The sequence below is a fragment of the Periplaneta americana genome, chromosome 4 (genome assembly GCF_040183065.1).
Source record: "Periplaneta americana isolate PAMFEO1 chromosome 4, P.americana_PAMFEO1_priV1, whole genome shotgun sequence".
NCBI classification, from domain to species: Eukaryota; Metazoa; Arthropoda; class Insecta; order Blattodea; family Blattidae; genus Periplaneta; species Periplaneta americana.
Genome location: NC_091120.1, coordinates 76,178,289 through 76,203,163, shown reverse-complemented (window position 1 = coordinate 76,203,163; position 24,875 = coordinate 76,178,289). Strand labels below are relative to the sequence as shown.

Sequence of the window (24,875 nt, the reverse complement as noted above, 5' to 3'; positions counted from 1 at the left end):
TGTTAACCAAAGACGATGTTCAGTAGTTATTTAACAACATACAGAGCAAATAAAAACACAAACGCATATTCTAGCAATAGTTCAGATGAAAAGAAAATGATTAGTACGACCGCTTATTCGTAAAAAGAACACTGCCGGCTGTGTAGCCTACATGAAGCAATATATCAGGTCTACGTTATGAACACGTTGAATTTAATGTGGACGAGAAACGTACAGTTATTATTTATCTGCTTCCATATCGCATCATATAATACACCTGTAAAATGAAAACATATAGGCCTAGAAAAGAGGAAACATGTTTGGGGATAGGGAGTTGTAATTCTTCCCCTTTCGGATAAATTTCAGAAGAGGGATACCTGCTTCTCCTTCATATTTAAAAATTGTAATCTTGTTCACACAAAATAAATTAGTGCCTTTTCGTGAGCATCATGATGTGCATTCAACAAACGCAGACAAATCTGCTCTTTTTAGTATTTTGTGATAATTGTTGCTAGGGAGGTATTGTATACTGAAAATTAAAAACAATTAGATTTCGTACATCAAATGATGACAGATTATATATTGAACGCAAACAACATTATATCAGCCATGTACCAAAATGTCATCTATGTGTGTTGATGAATTTGGGTAAAACAAGCTTCTGTATACTACAATTTAGCGACACATCAAAGTCTTATTGTAACATAACCTCACATTACAATGAGAAATAAATTTGGAGGTGGCATGACGTAAAAAAAGTCATCCCACAGTCGTATTACTCTTATGTACTGTTCAGGTACTCTGCCATCTAGTGTTTGTTATTGCAAGCTCATTTCTCGACACTAGCGACGCATAGCGTCCGTTATTTTCCAGTTGCGTCTAAATTTAATATAAGCTTGGTCAATCTGTTTTATATATGATCTAGGGTTCTACTCACACCCAACGTCAAGATAAGCATGGACTGAAACCTCTGCCATTGGTTGAATAGCAATTATACTTCTCTCCGCCGCTGCCGGCAATGTTTACTTCTCCTGTCAGATATTATAGGACGAAGTTTAGTCCCCTCCACCCTCCATCCATCCGTGGTTCCCCCACCCTCTATCCATCCCCGCTACCCCTCCCCTCCTCCATTCCCCTCCCATCCTCCTAATCCCTATCTCTCTCTCTCTCTCTCTCTTTAGTGGGTTATATTACGACCTCACATCAACATCTCAGGTTATTTCGCGTCTGAATGAAAATGAAGGTGATTATGTCGGTGAAATGAGACCGATAGTTCCCCAGCATTTGCTCATATTGGGTTGAGGGAAAATCTCGGAAAAAACCTCAACCAGGTAACTTGCCCCTAACGAGATTCGAACCTGGTTTCGTGGTCAGACGCGCTGACCGTTACTCCACAGGTGTGGACACACACATACACTCTCTCTCTCTCTCTCTCTCTCTCTCTCTCTCTCTCTCTCTCTCATGTTGAAGTGATGAACTGTATCTCGAGATTGAAGGCCAGTGACTTCTGTTCGTTAGTGGTTTGTAAATAATATTTTTCATACATGTCGCGAATCGTCCGTCATGAAAGTTGTCTTATTTGTGAAACTCTCTGGCGAATGCCATATTTAACATTTTGTTTCATATAACGAAATTTATATATTTGTTTCCTGATGCAGCCATAAATCAATGTAATGAATGTACACTTACTATATAATAATCAGAGTTTACAATATTAAAAAATGGACCTGCTATTTTACATGTGAAGAAGACAATCTTGAACTTTGAAACAGAAGAAAACATATCCCACTTATCGAGAAGTTGTCTGCTTTGCCGTATTGCAAATAGTTATCTTCATCTCAAGTCAAACATGTATTACGTTGCGGTCACGAGACGAGAAACGAGTCTAACTCTTTATATAAGTCGCGGAACAAGGTACAAAACAACTTAGTAGTTCGTGATTCCAGTCGCACGATAGCTGCAGGTGAGTGCTAACATCGCGGTAACTCTTAACACTTAGTTGTCGAATTCTTCGAGCAGAGTTTCTGGAAATACTTAATAAATATTAATTATGAATGGTATGTTCGTGTTTTAATGTTAAGGATAACGGACGTTTTTAATTTCATGTGATTTTGAATATTGTGTGTAAAAACTTGTGATATTTTATTGCACAATTTAAGTAAGTCTGATTTTTATTTATGTTCGACGATGGCTACTCCTCTTAAACTTCATTAGAAGTAAGATTACCAGCCGTTATCAAACATCTGTTCTAAACAATATTAAGGTTAAGAAAGAGTGTTCAATTTTAATAAATAATTTACTGACGGTCTACTTTAATTCATATTGTCATTGGTATTGCAGTGGAACATAGCTGACTAATGTATTGATCATCTATTTAAGTGTCCTTTCCAATCAACATTATTTTTTTACTTTGTTATTTAACGACTCTATGTCAACTACGAAGTTATTTAGCGTCGATGATAGCGAGATGATATTTGGGCGAGATGAGACCGAGGACTCGCCATAGATTACCTGACATTTGCCTTATAGTTGGGGAAAACCTCGGGAAAATCCAGCCAGGTAATCAGTCCAAACTGGAATGGAACCCGCGCCCCAACGCAACTCCGGTGGCTCAACATTAATTGCATGAATTATTTTTAATCGGCTATATTATTTATTCTCATAAACGTAATGACACTACAAGTGACTGAACGTAATAGTGTAGTGAAGTGTGTGATAAAGTATACCGAATAGATTCCGCTAGTAGGATATCCTATTGCTATCTCTTTTTGATTTGCGTTTGTACATTTCTGAATATGTTAGATGGTGGGTCCACTATTTGAACTTGATATATTGAAACGTGTGTGTGTGTGCGTGCGTATGTGTGAAAATTAAGTAATTTATTAGGTATTTCAGTGTGAATTTTAAATAGAGGAATCGTCAAAATGATACAAATCTACTTCGTAGTAACTAGAATCCTGCGTTTGGTTAATTTGAGTACGAATTAGGTGTACATGGATCATACCGGCTTCGTTCTGCGAGTCAGGGCGTTTCATGTGATTGTATCTGCTCATTTGTGTGTTTGCCTGCATAGGCACTGAACAATGAGAATGAAATTGAATTGAATTTACGAGAGGGGCACTAAGGCCCAGCACTATGACCTATTACGATCTATTGTGCTAACTCTCAAGCAACAATGAGAATAGTACTGATGTATAAAATATACCCCACTGTCAGGTGGATTTAATAACAAACTAAATATTTATTTAAAATGACACTATGGACAAAAGATGGTTATTCTGACAATAAGTAAAACACATGTACAATCTAGTTCAGCGATGGGGAACTAAGCATCATGGGTAAAGAGTTCATTTCAAACCCTTACAAGGTTTAGCACCATTTGTTTATGAAGTAGCGGGGCGGAACATTGACTCAACGTCAACATTGCAGTGGCGTGCATTTAACATTGAGTATGACGGAAGTTTCTTACGTTTGATCCTAAGTGAACATTCCGCTTTTCCATTTTGAAGGGACAAAAAATAATTTTCTTGCCATTCATCGTAGAAATTAAACATTCGTTTCAAAGTCGTCATCTTTATTTACTCGATAAATAAACGCAAGGTTCGTAGAGAGTAATGGGTCAACGCCAATGATCACAGCAGAAGGGAGTCAAGACCACGTGTCGGCAATGACATTGCACTGGGTTGAATGAGAAAAAGGGGGGAAGATACTCAGCGAGTACTTGTTCCGCATCCCTGGTCTAGATACTTTCTGTTTGATAATATGTTTTTCATTCAAAAATTAAAAACCAATTCTCGTTATTTTTCTCTATTTACAGAGTTTTGAATATTTACATTGAACTTTTTAAAATAAATAATTGATATATTTTATCAAAGTGAAAATGAGTTTAGAAGTAAAGAATATGAAAGAATTGAAATTTGAATATTCACAATTGAAAATGAATTAATATTTAAATACATAAAATATATTTCGGCTATGATGTTTCTACTTTCGTTAATTTATGAATATTCTGGTAGGTTTTTGTTTTTTTGTCCCCATGTATTACCGTCTCTAATGCCAGAATATAGAAGTAAATTGTGAATACTTGTTTTACACGAGAATGTTGTACCTGGACATAGCCTATGAATGTACACGTCTATAAATATAGTAGGCCTAATACAACAAATCACAATAAAAATAAAATTATTTACACCGACTACTTTCTTGTTGTGTTTCGGCATGTTGACTGCCTTACTGAACAGCAGATCTGAACTGTGTGTCTAGGGTTCAATGCCACTGAGCTATACCTCATACGCAACTACACTGTTGTGGATTGCTTGGTGACTCTAGGTAACCAAACTCAGGACGCTAATAATAACTTATGAAACTAGTGTTATGATTACATATATTTTCTTTCGCTTACATTTCATAGCCAAAGTATGTCAAATAAAACATTCTTGGGAATATTTATGAAAAATCCCGATGATGTGTGCATTGAAACATTAATTGAGCCGTTCAGAGCAGAAGTGGTAAGTCAAAATTGGGTGATAAGGTTTAAAGTAAAAATTCTGTAAAATACAGCGCAAAGTAGCAATTAATATGTCCTTCGTGCTATCCACCGACTACTAATAGTTTAAATAAATTGAATATTAATTGCTACTTTGCGCTGTATTCTACAGAATGTTTACTTTAACCCTCATTACACATTTTTTTACTTACACCACTTCTGCTCCCAAAGGCTCAATTGAAGGTGATCTATACAATTTTTTTATTGTAATAATAATAATAATAATAATAATAATAATAATAATAATAATAATAATAATAACAAGAACAAAGAATAACCAGAGAATATTACATTTCACCACACTATACACCTTTGCACCACGTAGTTTCACAACGTATTATTTACACTGCAAGTGGGCAAGCACCCGGTGGCAGTGGTGTCACCCGGTATGTGTGATAAACTGTTTATTACCCGATAATTTAAGGAATATATAGTCGATATTAAAATATACAGTAGAAAAACACTAATACGGAATAATTAGAGGAAAATCCAGTCTGAATTAGTGAAAATCCAAATTATAGACAATTTACTGGAACAGGATTTTTTCGAGAATTGGAAAAAGAAAAATGATATCGTATATTTCCTTAAATACTAACTTATGATTTCATAAAAAAAACCTATGACAAACCTATGGAACAAAAATACATTAATGAATTTGAAGTTCTTCAATCCAAGTCAATTAAAGGTAAGGAAGTAGTAGCAGTGGAACTGTCACACTATGACAAAGAAAAAGATACGTGTTGTCTGCGTCTATCTGGGCTGCTGTTCTTTATAATCCTGACACGTCATTCAAGGCAAGATAACATTTGTGATAGTTTGAATTACAGTCCACAAATTCAATTAATGTATCTAAGCGAATCTTATGTTTGATAATCTGAATTTATTACCACATTTTGGCCACCGGCGTAGCCCAATAGACTAAAAGACGCTTGCCTGTCGATCCGTAGTTGTGCTCGTGCGCGGGTTCGTTTTCCTCTTGGGCTGATTACCTGGTTGGGTTTTTTCCGAGGTTTCCTCGACCATACGGCAAAAATCTATGGCGAATCTTCGACCGCATCTCGCCAAAATATCATTTCGCTATCACAAATTCGATCGATGCTAAATAACCTCATAGTTGATACAGCGTCGTTAAATAATCGAGTAAAAAAAATACCACATTTTCCATTCTTTTCGTTTAATTCTAGCTTCAATGTGTGGAATATTAACCTCCAAGTGTAAGGTGTCAAAAATAAGGCTGTCCGAATTCCGAATAAGCGGTGCTTCACTGTATTTCGGATTTGTTAACAAGAGTTACCCAATGGCCGAGTCAGCACTCTGCCAGTTAATGAACCGGTTCATTAACCGGTCACCGTGCAAGACATCGCCGTTGTGTGACGGATGTGGAGGTACGTCACGTCCTGCATTAAAACTAAAGAAACCGCAATGAAAAAAGGACAAAGTTCACCGCTTGGTGTAGCTCATAAATTAGGTAGAATCTGAAGTTCGGAAACAACGCTGTGTTACTTTGGACCTATCAAAAGATTATATTTATGTCCTCTAATGTTTCGTTACAACTGTTTCGATGGTCTTCTTCCCCCTTGAACACCGTACACACAGTCTGATTTTACAAGTTTCTCCACCTACACACAAGATCAGGTATACGGTGGAGTTTAATATACGACAGTGATGTCAAAGCAAGCGTATTTTTCTGACCTTGACGTCGTGCGCGGGCATCAAGCGCTAAGTATGGAAAGAGGAAGCGTTGTGTATATGAATAAGCAGCCTGTTGGATTAAGAAAACAGTGGTGCACAAACTTCAGACGGAACGTGAAATTTTATGTCATTTTTATATGGCTTCTTTCTGTTTGATATTATCTATATTGTCTGTAAAACAAAAGTACTAATAGCAATTCTTAATATTGCAGTTGTGTTTTAAATCTGATAACATAATAAAAAGTTAAGAATGAATGTTCACATAAATTCCTTAGTAGTACAACTATACTGTACTAAATGGATGAAGCACATCATTCATAAAGAAAGTGATATCCCAAAAAAAGAGATTGACTATGACATGATAAGTTGGAATTGATATTGATGGTACCTTTAGCTTTATAAAAGTAATCAATAAACCAATCAAAACAATATTACGGTACAAAGCAAAGTTACCTAGGTGCTGTGTATGTTTTAAGTGTAACTAATATTCCATAACAAAATTCTTATCGCATTATGCTTTTAAGGTGATATTGGTGTGCAACTTCCTATCATCAGAATATTAAATCATTTTCTAGAAATGTGCTGAAGGTATAGAGCTGACATTTTTACAACACATACGCACGTATCTTTTGCTTCTGATGTAACAGCAGTTGCTTTGTTAATTCATTTTCTTACAAACAATTTGCATACGAATATTTTCAAAATTTTCAATACACTATCTTCGGTAATACGTATTTACGGTATATTAGTTTTACGAAAACATTCTGTAAGGCTACTAAATAAATAGGCCTATATTTGAAAATTTCACTTTTCTTTAAAAAAAAAGTTGAGAAAATATTTCTTTTGAATAAAAAAAATCAAAGTTGTGAAAAATAAGGATTACAATTAAAACTTACATTCTTATAATGCACTTATACTTCTCAGACAAATCTAAAAATTAACATGGATACAGTTTTAATAAGTTTTCTTCCCTTTATCCATTAAATCAGTGCTGGCCACCCCTGAATATAGCTCGAGCAAGCGGTATATACTACCGCTTTCGTCTCTTTCCTTTCCGCTGTAAAGTGCTCACGCTCTCCTGAGCTCTAAAGCGCGCGCTTGCTCCTATGGGCATCAATTGACATGACTGATATACGACTACTAACCTACATGTAACACAACCTAATTCTTCATACAACAGGAAATACGCATTACCTATATGGAATAAGGATTCGTGACCACTTTTTTATGCAGAATCAAGTGCTGTCTACAAAACGACTGGTTTGTTAATTAAATACATATGAAGTAACCGTTCAAAGTTGACAGTTTTTTTCTAAAGCCAATGTTAACCACTAACAAGGAAGGTCTAGGTTAACCAGATTTTTTATGGTCCAGCAGGGGATATCAGCAATTTCAAGAAAAACCATAAAAGCTTATCCAGTCACTCTCCAATGAAATGATGCATAATACAATGATAGTACTTCGCACACTAAATTTGTAGAGTATCTTAACTGTTTTAATTAAATGTATAAACACACTTAACTCCTATACATAAGTATAGTCATTAAGTATTCAATTTTAGTACTGACGCATGCATGGAAGTCTTTCACATAATACTGTACACACTGAACTCTAACAAACATTTTACAAGCACTGGTCTGAAGAATGTATCTTTTTAAGGATCTGTTTATTCCCATACAGCTTCACACTAAGTTCTTCACATGAGAAAAGAAAGTTTGTTTTCACCTGTAACAAAGATTTAACCGTGTCAATTTTCATTCTTGAATTTTCATCAATCCAGATTGAGTTCACTGTGGAGAAAAGTCTTTCAAATGATGAATTACTGACTGGAAGTCACATGATTAATGGTTTTCAAATGGAATGGATTTCTTTTTTCAAATGTTGAAAAACATCATACCACTTTTCACCTGTTGGTTTGTTACAAAATTTCTCATTTTTTTAACTACTTAAAACTTGACAACGCGTTAGTTCTAACATTTCCGTGCAACGCTAATGAAGACAAAGATGATGTGTTCTTCTCAAAGAGTGCAGAATATCTCATACTGTGCTCTCTGGTTCTTCTGTCCTGTACTGAGAACCGTTCAGAAATGTGTATGAATCGCAGCAGTTTCATCAAGATACTTAAATATCTAACGTGTAAAATGTTACTGAAACAAAATCAAAACTTCTGGGGACAAAATTTATTTCCGGGGACAAAAACGGGGACATTTGCTCCTAGGGGACAACAACTCAAAACGGGAGACTGTCCCCGGAAATCAGGGACGTGTGGTCAGCCTAGGAAGGTCGCGAATGGAAAAAAATAATTGAATCAAACATATTAATCTGTAGGGTCTGAAAGGTACATTCCGATTCGAGGCGGACAAGGTCAGAGCTGGGGTTTTTATCAGGGCTCTCCCTTTTCCTCACTTTAGGCAGCAACATCATTCCATCTGATCTACACACCGTATCACTCCCCGATCGCCGGCTGGTCACGCACTGAGGTAACTGATCTAGGAACGACTACTGTCCGTCCGAGTAGTTACGTAGTTGTGGTCGTGATCGCTGTCGTGACAGTGACAGTGGTAGTAGTAATATTTATTTATTTATTATTGAACCTGGTAGAGGTAAGGCCAACAGGCCTTCTCTTCCCCTCTACCAGGGGACTACAACTACAATATTAGGAATAAAATTATAACTATAATTACAATTTTTAGTTGGTTATTTAACGACGCTGTGGTGTTTGATCAGAACATGATAACTCCAAAAATGGCTATTCTTTAGCTGAAAGCGCAGATCTTTTATATAAAAAGACAGTTCTCTTTCGTTCGGTATAACAGTGATATCGCCATCTAATGTTATTTTCCCTCACATTTCTATAAAAACTAAAATTATAATTTGTATAGGAAAAATGAAAATAAAAATGCTTGTATCTCAAAACAGGGTTTTTGGAGTTAAAATTTCTGACCAAACACCACCGATTTAGGTTCGGTGGGATTTGTGATAGCGAGATGGTATTTGCAAGACGAGGCAGAGAATTCGTCATAGATTATTGGAAAAGCTAGATAGGTGGAAAAGCTCGGAAAAAACCCAACCATGTAATCAGCCCAAGCGGGACTCGAACCCACGTCCGAGCGCAACTTCAGAATTACAATTAATATTACATTTACAATTAAAATATAAAAATCAAATTACTAAAAGATTACCTCATTAATAGAGGCTAGACAATTTATTGTACGAATTAAGTAGGCAAGGAATTTTTTCTTAAATACAATACACGTAGAATGATTATGCAAGGATGAAATTACCGTACATTTACATATTCTGTGCTAGAATAAGAGAACTGTGTACAAGAAGTTATATCTGAGCGCGTCTCAATTAGGCAAAGTGCCTAGTAAGTTTGCGTTTGAATTCAATTTTATTTCGACAGTCCCTGATGCTAGCAGGTAGGGAATTCCAGATTCTTGGGGTGATTTTCTATTTTAACAATAACAATACATTTTTTATTGTTTTAACAATAAGCACTTAGGAAATGATTTCAAATAACAATAACTAGTACATTTAAATTCTGACCATATGAGCCACCGAGAAGAGATGGAGAGATAAGCGTTTGTCCAGTCTTTTGATCTCACCTCGGGCAGATGTACCAAAATACCGAAAAGAATTATGTCGTTCCAAAATATTAACAATGAATATTAATTTAAATTTAAATTATATTTTATTTAACAACGCTCACAACACTATCAGCGTCGCCAGTAACATAATATGAGCACACTTAAATGTCATCGTCCTGGGGCGGGATCGAACCTGCAACTTCGGGCACAGGAATACAGCACTCTACCGATTGCGCCACCCAGACCGACAACAAAGAATGTTATCGTGTGAATCTCGCTATACGGTACCTAGAACATAGACTTACCACCATCAAGATTCGGCCCGTCATTTCATTGAGGGAAGAGTAGGCCTACATAAATGATAAACGAAATGGAGGCTTTTCAAACGTGAATTTAAGCCGGCGAACGTATACGTTCGTGTCTGATCGAACTGAAGAGGTGGATTCCGAACTGGCCGAAGTCCAAATGACAAGTTATGAGAAAAATTAACTGATAAAGAAATTTGACGTCCTTAGATTCGTTTGAAAAAAAAAATTAAGACTTAAGAGAGTCTGTTAAATAAACTTGCACACGTTATATACAGGCTTGAAAAGGATAAATTAAAACGTGATTAAAGCAAGTTAAATCTTAGAAAAAGGACTTAGGGCACTTTGGAAGCCATCTCTTCAATTGCAAAAAGAGATACTGTATTTTGGGTAAAATTAATTAACGATAAGTAAGAAAGATAACACATCATGGATCAACAAAATATATTAACTTTTATATTGGAGAGAAGTAGTGTAGTAAAAGTGGCGTTGGTCGGAGACGGACGTCATGATTGGACTTCCCATTTTAATCTGCTATTTGACGACGATACGCGGACTGCAAGATTGCCTAGCGTAAATGGAATTGGTGACATCTTGGTAACGTTTTCGAGAGAAAACACCAAGTATTCATTATGGATTACACAACATTCGACTTAAGGTCATATGGGGCTAATATGATGCAGTAAAAAAAAAAAAAGACAGACTAATCTGATACAGACTTTAAAGTGTACCAAATTCTAAGTTTAAAAATGTTTAAATCTGTGATTAAGGAAGTACATTTTATGCTATTTAAGGAGAAATATTGAACAACGTTTAGAATAAAATCATATTAGCTTCATAAATTCATTAAAAAAGACATATTTATAGTATGTTTAAAAATTTTGACGTGATGCTCGGTTACTTTAGTTATTGTTCCTGAATGAATAAAAATAGAATAATTTTTAAATTTTCCTTTTACAGAGAATAATGTCATTTTCTTTTTTCTCTAAAGAAAAGCCCAAAATGTTGATCAGTCTAGCAGTAATTAGTGTATGAATGAAAACGGCTATTATTATAAACATCTTAGGGCTATTATTATACGCTAAAATGGCAATTATGATATTATGAAAGAAATTAACCAAATTGATGAATTTTCTAATTTAAAATAATTTATTACATCTTGATGGATATTTCATAATATCTCAGCTCTTCAGGGATGTTTGAACTGACATATAGGCACCTACAGTGCTGTGTAAGTTTAAAAATTACACATATAAACTTATTTTTACATATTTACCTAACATTTCAGCTTAACAATCATTCATCTCACTCTGATAAAATTTAACACAACTTTGAGAAAGACATTCATCATTCTGTAAATATTATATTACGATACAAGGTTGGAAATGTGTTTTTTTAATACAAAATCGAGGAAAAGTTTGTAATATACTTCACAAACGTATACTGTGCAACATTTTTTGAACTACCATATTTTTTGAATTACAAATACAATATATATTTTGCATTGAAAATTTAGAGTAATATTATTCAAGGCCTAACAACAATAGCTGTAAATACAACAAAAAACACGCAAAATAGTATATTACGATACAAGGTTGGGAAGTGCGTTCTACAAAATCGAGGAAAAGTTTGAAAATTTCCGAAATTTTGTAATTCACTTCACAAACGAGTATTGTACAATATTTTTTGTACTGTCATATCTTTAAAATTGCAAATAAAATGTATTTTGTATTGAAAATTTAGAGCAATATTATTCCAAAGCCTTCGTAACTGTACTATAATGGTAACTAAATAACAATAAGTGCACTGTAATAGTAGGTAGACTATATTATGATACAAGGTTGGGAAGTGTTTTTTTACAAAATCGAGGAAAAGTTTCAGAAACGAGCAGAGCAAGTTTTTCAATTTTTAAGATCGTGTAATGCACTTCACAAACGTATTTTGTGCAACATTTCTTCCACGATCATATTTTTAAAATTGCAAATACAATATAGGGCCTATTTTTCATTGCACTTTTAGAGCAATATTTTTGCAAAGCCTTCGCAAAACTATACTGTAATGGTAACTAAGTAACGAGTGCACTTTAATTGGTATATTTCAGTATAGGTTTATATTATGAAAAATGGTTTCCCTAGCAACAAGTTTCTGTGTGGGAATTTTAACTTTCAAGGCCTAACAACAATAGCTGTAAAAGCAACAAAAACCATGATCGTACAAAAATGTATTTTAAGATAATTTTAGCAATACAAACTACTCGTATATCGTAATATTTTCTATCACACAAAAAGAATTATTGAGACACAAATAAATTTGAAATTTCAGTCAATTGTGTAAATTTCATGGGAAAAAGAAGCCATTACAAAACTTGCTAAATCTCAGTAAATTTTAGTGTGCTTTCAATCAAACTTCTACAGATGATACACTAAGCATCTGTGTGTATCACAATAGCCTTACTTCAATGTTCTGTATAATATGCCAGATTTATAGCACTGTATCAGAATAGCCCTATAGGTGTATCACAATAGGCCACACAGAAGGCTATTACACGAGAAACTGTTTTTGTTTTAATTTCATCCATTATTGCAAATACAAAATAAATTGAACTCCAAATCCTTCTTACATATCTGAAATAGCACGTGACTTAATTTTTTTTCATATTTCTATATCGTTCAAAAGAAAAATTACAGCGAAAGACTGATTTTTTTGTATCATAATAGGTCTACTTGACCCTACAAGAAAAAACATAGGAAAAATCTAAACCAGGCCAAGTGGTATTCGAATTCATACTCAACTCCCTACACCTGAGTTAAGCTGGTGACTTTGCATTATGTAAGACAAGGCCAATGATAACATTCTTATCGTATGTCTAACGCGTATGATATGTGGCAGACAAAATGTCTGTGGTAAAAGTTTTTATGAATACAACGATTAACCCTTTTTTTCCTGTTGTATGGAGGAGGGACCCAAAGGCTTACACTGCAGCCTGAGGCTTATTGTGCTTACCACTCCTATTCTGTGAATGATTGGGTAGCTGAACGGCCGCGCTCTTGTAGAAGTACAGCACGCTGAACTGAACCCGGACCATGATACGGATGTTGATATGTGAATTAATGATGGCGAAATGAATCCGAGGTCCAATCCCGAAAGTTACCCAGCATTTCTGCTTCAATTGTTGAAGGTAACTTTTCCCAAACAGGATTCGAACCCGGGCCCGCTCGTTTCACTATCAGACGCGCTGACCGTTACTAAACAGCGGTGGACACGATTAACCCTTTACTGCCGTTGTACCGTTATTACTCCGTATCTGATTATAGTGTCATTATAAAACATTCTATTTCGGATTTTTAGAATTGTGTTGTATTACATTGCGTAAGTCGTTGTTGTCATAAGATGTCATAAGGTCACACACGTGGGTACTCGTATCTCTATTGGCTATCTCTCAAAGCACAAACCATAACACTGATATACACATTTTATACTACCCTACATACAAAATTAGATCACTGTTAATCTCCTGGTCTTTTAATCCCTCCATACAGAAAATAACATATGCAGGAGAGCGCATGATTTTTAAACTGACGTTATAACTCTAATATTATCTATCTACTTCGCTCCAATAGATGACGCAATAGTAAGCACTTTCCTTTCACGATTGATCTCCTGGTTGGAGAACAGTATGTAGCACAATAATACACTAGGAGAGGCACGTTCAGCGCAGGGATTTCTAGCCTTAATGCAACAGTGACGTAGAAGCGTGTGCCTGCATGCGATTCTGAGACTCTACGTCACTGTTGCACCCCGTTTAAAGGCTAGAAATGCCTGCGCTGAACATGCCTGCACTACACTAGGACTATTCCCAGGTCCACGGTGTAACCGCAGGGATGTCAAGGTCAGAGCACGTGAAAGACTCTGCGTGCTACAAAGCGCGCACGGGTTCCAATGCATCTATTCTGCAGCTAGTAGCGGTGAAAAAGAAGGGGTGAGCAAAATGAACTCTATTGGCCTACCACTGCAAGATCAATTAAACTGCTCTTCAGTAATAGACAATGTCATGTTGTAATATGCCGATAAGCTGTTAATATTTGACTATATTTATTTATTTACTGTGTCACCTTTGCTCATCTTAAAAGTTAATAATTCACATTAACGTTTTCGATACATTTGTATCATCATCAGATGTAGAGTATTAAATGAACATTTATGTTGAAAACCTTGCCTTATGGTATGGAACTTTTTGTGATGGTTTTCGGATCATGTTAGTGTGAATTGCTCTAACTTAACTTAGGTTGGTCTATGATACACTTGTTATATTAAGTTAAGATCACTTGCAGTGCATGTAGTACAATTAAAAGATTTAAAATTATTTAAAAGTTATATAAAACTATAAATGTGATCAGAAAAATGTGAAACATTACAGTATAAAACAATTTTAAAAACACTGTAAACACTTGTTAGCCAGTTTTTGACTTCGTTAGATGGGACTGGTTCAGTTGTTCTTGATATTTAACAACAATCTAAAACACAGTATCAATTTTATCACTAACATGTCTATATTATTAAATATATATTGTTAAAGCATTTCATTAGGTGTGGTCGATAAATGTGAAAATCGTAGCTATATGTTACTGGTACAAGATGGATGTTGTCGAGTCCATGAGTTTAATACAGCCTTGCGTGTCTGTAACAATATGCATAAATGTTAATAAATTGAATTGGAATTTGGCTAGTGTTGTTTAATTTTGGTTGAAACTGCTTGGGGTAATAACTATTGCGAAAGAATGACTTACGATTTTACGTGTGTTGAACTGCTCCTACTTGATGCCTGGCTGATACTAATTTGACAATAAAATATATACCCAATCAACAGGATTAGCCATGGGCGACCCCTTGTCTGGATACCTAGCTAATATATTCCTACAAGACCTAGAAAACAAACACATAAATAATTTAAACAATAGGTTCAACTTCAGCATTTACGCAAGATACGTCGACGACACAATAATAATATATGAAAATACTCCAAACACAAACAATCAAATACTAGATGAGTTTAATAAATGGCACCAGAACATAAAATTTACATTAACACAAAGTAACAAGAATAGTCTTAATTTCCTAGATATAAATATAACAATAGAACCCCCAACAATAACATTTGACATATACAGGAAGCAAACAACAACTACTCATTCTATAAACAAACACTCCATACATCCTACCGCACACAAAATTAGTAAATTCCGTTTCCTTATTGACACATTACTTACAACCCCGCTAAATAAAGACAATTACAATAAAGATCTCAATTATATAAAACAGTTAGCCACTGAAAACGGATATGAAAAACAACTAATCAATAACTTAATACGAAAGAGGAAAACAAAATTACATAAAAAAGATTTCACAACACTTCAACCTTAGAAAACACAAAACAAAAAACAATGGCACAGTTTAACATATTATGGTAAGATCTCAAATAAACTTAGTAACTTCTTCAAAAAGCAAAACATCAATATAGCCCCCCGTACCAACAATAAATTAAATAACATAATTCCCAATAAAACCAACAATAATGAACCCCTCCTAAACAGTGGCATATATCAATTAAGATGTAAAAATTGCACTAAAACTAACATAGGACAGACCCGGCGCAATTTTAAAATAAGATTCCGTGAACATACCTCCGATTTCATTTATAATAGGAACAGATCCAAATTCGCACAACACCTCATAGACGAAAATCATGAATTAGCAAATATAAACGAAACTTTGGAAATACTAAAAATCACAAATGATCCCACAATCGAAACAGCTGAACAATTCCACATCATAAAGGAATTCAACTAAGGAAAACCCCTTCTAAACGAACAAATAGCTAACACAAACAATCCACTTTTCAACTTATTCAAACTATTCCCGCCCAAACAAACACATACACAGGTTCCACCAATTCCCCCTCCACTTCCGGTACTAGATGACGTAACCTAAAATATTGTGAGCGAGCCCACCAGTTTAGTATCAGCCAGGCATCAAGTAGGAACAGTTCAACACACGTAAAATCGTAAGTCATTCTTTCGCAATAGTTATTACCCCAAGCAGTTTCAACCAAAATTAAAACAACACTATCCAAATTCCAATTCGATTTATTAACATTTATGCATATTGTTACAGACACGCAAGGCTGTATTAAACTCATGGACTCGACAACATCCATCTTGTACCAGTAACATATATCTACGATTTTCACATTTATCGACCACACCTAATGAAATGCTTTAACAATATACATTTAATAATATAGACATGTTAGTGATAAAATTGATACTGTGTTTTAGATCGTTGTTAAATATCAAGAACAACTGAACCAGTCCCATCTAACGAAGTCAAAAACTGGCTAACAAGTGTTTACAGTGTTTTTAAAATTGTTTTATACTGTAATGTTTCACATTTTTCTGATCACATTTATAGTTTTATATAACTTTTAAATAATTTTAAATCTTTTAATTGTACTACATGCACTGCAAGTGATCTTAACTTAATATAACAAGTGTATCATAGACCAACCTAAGTTAAGTTAGAGCAATTCACACTAACATGATCCGAAAACCATCACAAAAAGTTCCATACCATAAGGCAAGGTTTTCAACATAAATGTTCATTTAATACTCTACATCTGAAGATGATACAAATGTATCGAAAACGTTAATGTGAATTATTAACTTTTAAGATAAGCAAAGGTGGCACAGTAAATAAATAAATATAGTCAAATGGACAATGTGTTATGCTCATACAAGAGATAAAGACATGTTTTGCAACATGTGCCTCTCTAATAAATGCAATTAATTATAAAATGTAGGATATAACAAATAATAAACATAGCTTCTCTTTAACTTAAGCAGTTTTACATAATGAGATCTATAATAATTAGTCTAATTATTTTTATGTAACTGTTACCATAATCATGTACTAATTATATGAGCATCATCACACTTCTAGAAACAAATTTAAATTCCTCACTTCTCGCGTAATTCAGAAGTGCTTGTTCTGATTTCTGCCGACCCCAGCCTTCTTATGTCCGGTGAAATGTTGTTTCCTGCAGCAAAATAATTTCTAATGGAGGACCTGAATTGGCTAACATTCCAAGTCCATTGTAGTAAATTTTTCAGGACCGCAAAGAAACTATATAGGCTTGCATTATGAGTATTGAAATAAATATTTGTATGATCCAAAAACACAGGCTTATAGTCGGACTTAGAATATTCCGTTTTACAGACTGATAGCCTATGTAAAACACAACTTGTTAGGTAAAAAGTCGAATTCGGTAAATTTTAGACTTGAGATGTTTGTCAATTCAGGTATTCAATTGTAACTGTGTTGGTATATTTTCTGAGTTTAACGAGTAAGGAGCACAAAACAAATCCAACTTGGGCTGGAGTAAGTCAATATCATTAAATCGTCTATGGAACTCTTCCCAGACATTTTTTTAAAACATTGCAGTATTTTGCACTATTGAATAGGCATTCAATGACTGAAGGCGTTGGAATGATAAAAATTGTGCTGTGAGATCTGTGACATCCACAATGAGACAAACATGGCATGATGCGTTTTTCCACGGTAAAAGTATCAGATGATAGACGATATTAAGATAATTGTATAGATCATATTCGGAGACTATAAGGAAGGTAGAAAGTACGAAAGATTTGATAATGCTGGGTTTGCAGTGAAAGACCTGCCCTTGTGTAGAACACTATGCATATATAGGATGAACTGTAAGTAATGTCATTAATTTAAAGCTGTTATTCTTTAAGACATTTCGAATAAAAACTTTTAATACAATTTTTTCTCGTTTTTTGCTTCCTTTTACAGATACAAATTATTTTATATGAAAAGTTTCATAGCGTATTTTGGGAAAGCTACTGAATTAATTCCCAATATGTTCAGCCAATTTAAGAGATCAATATTATATAATTATGATAATAAATGATTGAACGAATTTGTATTGTAATGTTACATTTGTTCGAATCAAATTGCTACACATTTAAAGGTCAAAGTTAAAATCCTTTCAATTATTTATTATCACAATACACTACTCTTTTAAATTGACCGAGCATATTTGGAATTAAACCAATGGCTTTCCCAGAACACGCTACGAAATGTTTAAAATAAAACAATTTTTAACTCGCAAAGGAAGCAAAAACGAGCAAAATTGTATTAAACCTTTTTGTTTGAAATATCTCAAAGAGTAACCACCTGAAATTAATGTCATTACTTACGGTTCACCCTGTATATATGTCCTCCTGATCTGCAAGATCATGCGGGTACATTTTATTTCTAATTATAATAAGAACGAGAAAGTGCTGATAAAATAGATTTAATCGCTCGTATCTTGAAACAATTTTTATGGAGTCTGCCTTTCTGTTTTATACACCTTTTCACCCTCCACTATTCGACGAATTTTGTTCATATTGAATATTCGCTCAGAAACTCGTCGAGGTAAAATACATAACGAGCCCTTGCTCCTAATAACCTACTTCAGACAAAACACAAGTATAATTTCTAGAATATCATCTGCCTGACTGTTTCATACACTCGTTCCTACTAGACTATTTTACTTATTTTCTTCACTCAACAATTCTTCTAAATAAAATACAATGAGTCCTTGCTCCTAATATCCTACTTCAGATAAAGAACAAGATTTGTTTCTAGAATGTCATCTGCCTGACTGTTTCATATAGATATTCTTTTTTCCTAGACTGTTGGACGGATTTTGTTCATATTAAGTATTCACTCAGCAACTCTTCAGGTAAAATACATAATGAGTCTTTGCACCTAATAACACACTTCAGATAAAAAAAACAAGCATAGTTTCTACAGGGACATCATTTTATTTTTACTTCAATTTTTATTGTACCTGAGTTTTTTAATGTGCTTCACTTCCACCCTCTCCACTAGTAAACTTTCAATTGTTCTCCACACAGAACCGAGGCCGCGTATGCAGTACTGAGTTAGTGAGTATAGTATGTTTCAGAAATATGTTCGCGTTTTCCAGTGACGGAAGAGCTTTCAATATTGAATCATATTTTCGCACAGGTACTGTCGTCCGTTTGCCTACGTCGCATCCCGATTTCCCCCACTTGCTTCTGCTCGCCCCTCTGCAAGGACTAGTGGCTGGGCTGTCTTAGATCATTTCTGAAAACAATTTCTGTTAGGAATTGGACGTCTACTTAATATTATACAAGTGTTTAAAATAACTTAAATAAAAGGGCCTTGTTGAGTAATTAACTGTCACGTAATTTTCTCCCTTTCTATGATCCTGCGACATAACCACTTGGAAGACAGTAGATAGCATGTCTAAATAATTTTATCTGTGCGGGTCGGGGAGAAGTGAATATTGCATGTACAGTACGTAAGGTACTCTTTTATAGAGTAGGTACAGAATTATTTCAACATGAGTTACTAGTACGGAGAACGAAACAGGTAATAATTGGAATTAGATACAATAGTCTATCGTGCGATAATATGCACAAAAGAACTGAAGCCTGTATCGAAATGAACGGCCACCAGTTTCAAAAATGTGTTTAAATAAATATCCATATTATGATTATTTCTCAATTTAACTTCATTCTCTATATTGTAGCTAATGTGCTGTAGACAGTATAATATATACTGCATAATGAATACATTCGCAGGGATAGCTTAATTCGTGAGTAAAAGCAATTATTGTTAATACTGTACTGTATTTTGATTAAACAAAAACCTCATGAAAATTTTCAAACTCAAAATTGGATATTTCCTAGTTGACGTAAATGGATGGACTACTTTTCTTCCCTCCTGTACCTAGTAAAGTGATTTGTTTGTATTTTACGCCAGTATGATCGAACTCCAGTCGTAGAAGGGGGTAGCAAACAGTGTTTCCGGTTCTCGATCCGTTAATTCAAAGGTATAGCCAGTTTAATATTAAAAATGTTAGTAAAAATAAAATGATGTCCCTGTAGAATGCCATCTGTCCGACTGTTTCCTATTTTCTTTTCTGTCATGCTTCAGTGAAAGATATATTTAACATTGCCAATTATTCACTGATAATTGATTAAATTTTATCGGCATTGCAGAAAATTGTTCAACATGGACGGAGCGTGTATCACAGATTCGGTGTGGGCGTCGCCAGCCAGCTGCCACGGAACTGAAGCGGCCTCCGGTGCCGGAGCAATCCTCTTCGCAAGCCTCCTCTCCTCGCTCATCAAGTCTCAACGAGATCTAGGAAATCCAGACGATTATCCAGATGACGCCACATCCATTCTATTAGACGAATACGATTTTATTGTTGTGGGGTCGGGATCGGCAGGTTCGGCAGTGGCCGCTCGCCTTAGCGAGGTAGAGGACTGGAACGTTTTAGTGTTGGAGGCGGGGGGCGACCCACCCCTCACATCGGACATACCCAGGTTATTCTTCTCCCTTCAAGGTGGCGACATAGACTGGCGACACAAAACAGAGCCTACAAAGGGAATGTGTGAAGGATTGAAGAACGGGCAATGCAACTGGCCAACGGGGAAGGTACTGGGTGGAACAAGCGTTTTAAATGGGCTTCTGTATATCAGAGGCATGGAACGGGACTACAATATCTGGGAAGAGGAAGGTAACAAGGGCTGGAGTTATAAAGATGTTTTACATTATTTTAAGAAATCACAAGATGCGAGGGCACCTAAATTACTTCATGAAAGTAACAAGGACTACCATGCACAAGGTGGACCGTTAACTGTAGATCAATTCGAAAGCAGTGATATCGCTGAACAGTTTTTAGAAGCAGCAAGTGAGTTAGGTTACCCGGTTTTAGATGACATTAACGGCGAACATAGACGGGGTTTCACAAATGTACAAGCGACTTTACGAAACGGAACTCGTTGCAATTCTGCGAAAGCCTTCTTGGGGGCGGCTAAACATCGGAAAAATTTGCATGTCTCCAAGTATTCTCACGTAACTAAAATACACATAGATCCAAGTACCAAAGTCGCGACTAGTGTCGAGTTCAAGACGAAAGATGGCGGTATTCGGAAGGTGAAAATTAAGAAAGAAGTAGTTGTTTCAGCTAGTGCTCTTAACTCGCCACAGATATTGATGTTGTCAGGGATAGGCCCTCGTAAACATCTTGAAGAAATGAGTATTGAGCCTATAATTGAGGACCTTAAAGTTGGCGAAAACCTTCAAGATCATATAATGTTCCCTGGTTCTGCATTCACGAAGGATAAATCTCCGGATAATCAGCTTTCAAGCTCGTACTTGAATGATGCTGCATATGAGTACCTTACTCGCCGTACAGGTTTACTATCCACTCATTACGGGACCACAGTTACGGGATTCACCAACACTAAATACTCCGACGATGAGAGACCAGATATGCAGTATCATTTCTTTGTGATTTTGGCTAACGATCATGTAGCTTTGAAAATTTTTACAGACGGAATTGGTTACACAGACGACACAATTGCATCTTTTGCAGAAGCTATTCAAGAAAATGATTTGGTAATAATAGCGCCGACACTTTTACGTCCGAAGAGTAGAGGTAGAATTCTTCTAAATTCGGCAGATCCTTTCGATCACCCAAAAATAGAAGCGGGATACCTCTCTGATTCCGAAGAACTCGACATGAAACGAATGATAGATGGAATCAGATTCACCGCAGATTTAATGAATACCAAAGTGATGAAATCTGTAAACGCGACAAGATGGAAACTTTTCATCAAAGCTTGCGAAAGTCTCGATTTCGATTTCGATTCCGATAGTTACTGGGAATGTGCGCTAAGACAGATAGCGACAACGCTTTATCATCCTGCTGGAACTTGTAAAATGGGTCCGCGTTCGGATCCTGATGCAGTAGTGGATCCGGAATTAAAGGTGCATGGTGTCAAAGGAATCAGAGTTGCAGATGCTTCCATAATGCCACGGGTTGTAAGTGGAAACACAAATGCACCTACAATTATGATCGGAGAGAAAGCGGCAGACATGATTAAAAAGGAGTGGCTCGAAAAATTAAGTGTGTGTTAATATTTAAGATTTCTCAAGATCACTAATTGTATACAGGATACATTCCGGTTATAATGAAATCAATCAAGAAAAATGACAGTTTTGGCAACATTTTTAAGTGATTGTACGGTGTGTACTTCTGATCCAGCGTGTAGATTCAGAGTTTCACTCCATTGCATTCTATATTCATCAACAGATAATTTACATGAATTATGGAACTCACGACCTTTTCTTTAACCAAGTTATAGATACAAAAATAATGAACAAAACAATCCAAATAGATACACACGTTAGCCTTACAGGCATCCTAAATAACAATAAAATACAACACGAAATAGTATTAAAATACGTTATACCTTCTACACAACATTTCCTTACGAATCATTTACTAGTATACTGGTCTACAATTTATGCAGGCAAATAACCTTCCAAAGAATAAAAACAACCATTGTTTAAGTATCATAAAAGATAACCTGAATACAATTACAAATTAACAATGTTTGTGTTATGAGTGAGCTCATTGTACAAATTCATTCCTTCCGTTCCCTTCATGCTAGTACAATTTTTTTGCCTTTTTAAACATAAGTGACTCCCGTCTCTTCTATTACAATTATGTATTACATAATTTGCAATGAATTCTTGCATGTTGTTACGTAGGATGTTATATTTCCAAAAATATGAGTAAACGAAATTGTGAGATGTTTATGTTATGAGGAAACTCAATACAGAAATTCATTCCCTCTTCATTCTGGCACAATTTTTATTAGATGTAAGTGATCCCTGACATATAATAATGATGAACGTGAAATATAATTTGCAATAAAATCTAAATGCATCTTTATTTGATGTCAGTAAAACATCACGAAGATATACTAGTTCATACCAAATTTAACAAAGTCTAATCATTATGCTAATTGTATACACGTTTCCATCATTTAATGAAATGGAGTTTTGGCTAGTATAGCGAAAGTCAAAATTTATCAAGAGAAGAGCGTAATACATTATGTATATTTGATTTAATCGTTAAATTTCACGCATTCTAAGTTTAGAACTTTACCTTCGTATAATAATTGTGTATAACTTACACATTCATTTTCATACAAAAGTAGTCAAAAAAGGTTTAAGCTAGTCACTATGCTGTCCATAATTTGATACCATCAAAACCTAATAACACAAGGAGTAAGCGCTTCATAACTTATATGATAATTTTCATTAGATAGGTACTTTAATTAAACATAAGTAGAAAAATACAAATGAATATGTCATTGTTAAAAGGTATTAAGTCAATTCTTGATGAAACGCACATTTTGATGGATTTCTTAAATTTCTTCTGGATTTCTTGGAGGATGAAATAAGTCAATTTATACTTTCTAACATAGAATTATCATGGTGAGTGATACGTAAACACAACAGAAACATAATTTTAAATTACTTATTAGATCAGTTTTCTTCGATTGTCACAATACGGAAAGAAATAACCAAATATCTTCTAACAATGACCTATTCAAATACAGTTTTTACAGTAATTGTTGAGGAACTAGCCATAAAATAAGTTATACTTTGCCAAGTAAAGGAGACACCCGACTTATTTCAGTTTTAACCTAAAAATGAAGAACGATTTTAAGAACTGCATGAGGAAATTTGCGTCACAATGCATTATTTGAGAAACACCATGGATCCATCTAAATTTTGTACTGATCTTGAATGCAGAAAAAAAAATTTTGTTTTCACAAGAAGACGGCTTTAGAATCAATAAAGCACTTCGAAAATTTAAACGAACTCTTGCAAAACCGAAGCAGGGAAAGTTTGTCAGTGTTTGCTTGAAATTTTATGCCACTGGAAGCTTCAAATAAGTTAAAATACAGCAATAACTATAATAATTATTATATGAGATAGGTCTATTCAATATATCGGTAGGGTCAGATTTATTTAATATGCATTAAATTTGAGTCGTAATAGATTCAAATGTTTTAATCTGGTCAATTTTAATTAAAATATTACGCATTAAGGAACAAAGCTTGCTTTTCTTCTTTGCTTTGATTTCAATGATTTTAATTATATAGTTGTTAATGCACATAAATTTGGAGACAAAAGAAAATCGACTGACTGATTCATATTTGTTGTGAAAATGGTATTGTAATTTCTTATACTGTGACATTCGGCTTTATTGCATACAAATAATTATGCATATGTTAAATTAAACTGCTTCATAGACTGTTATGAATACTATAAACATAGGTGTTAACGTGTTCCAATATGTACAACTTAATAAGGTCATTCTTATTAAACAAATAAATCACCGACTATGAATATTGTCCTAAGAGATAAAGAAAATTTAAATGAGACTTCAATAATAGGCAAAATACACGTAATTCACCAGCCACAGTAAGATATTTACAGAGTATCGACCAGAGAACAGAAATAGACTTTCAGATTTTTCAGATTATGTTTACCGCGATTCGTCCTAATAACGATAACTCTTGACCTTATTCGGTTCAATTAAGCCCTGATTTTTAACGACTTTCTTCTTGAAGTTTTCAACATTTTAATGAGATAAGTTCGGGAGAAGCTGATTATAATGACACTGCTGTTCCTTTACTAGCAACTATCGTAAACAAAATGTTACACTTCGTAAGGTTCACTGCATCTAATTTGTACAGTAACAAACTGTACAGCTGGTGGTATCAAATTAATAAAAAAAAGCATATGAGCAACCCAGAGGCATGTGTGAACTTGCTTACATTC

The 24,875-nt window shown here is 34.8% G+C and overlaps 2 protein-coding genes across 4 annotated transcripts in view; one reads left to right on the top strand and one right to left on the bottom strand.

The window, feature by feature from the left end:
• Positions 1 to 24,875, bottom strand: part of LOC138697977 (tyramine receptor 1-like) — a 689,651-nt gene that overhangs the window by 494,489 nt on the left and 170,287 nt on the right. The gene's annotated exons all lie outside the window — the stretch shown is intronic.
• Positions 1,813 to 22,876, top strand: LOC138697974 (glucose dehydrogenase [FAD, quinone]-like). Its single transcript, XM_069823602.1, has 2 exons — positions 1,813 to 1,942; positions 20,222 to 22,876. Exon 2 carries the CDS (start codon positions 20,235 to 20,237, stop codon positions 22,149 to 22,151), a length of 1,917 nt encoding a protein of 638 aa, XP_069679703.1. The 5' UTR covers positions 1,813 to 1,942; positions 20,222 to 20,234; the 3' UTR covers positions 22,152 to 22,876.

What these genes read in the sequence shown, in the direction of transcription:
- LOC138697974 (XM_069823602.1), top strand. Translation starts at nt 20,235, where the DNA reads ATGGACGGAGCGTGTATCACAGATTCGGTGTGGGCGTCGCCAGCCAGC.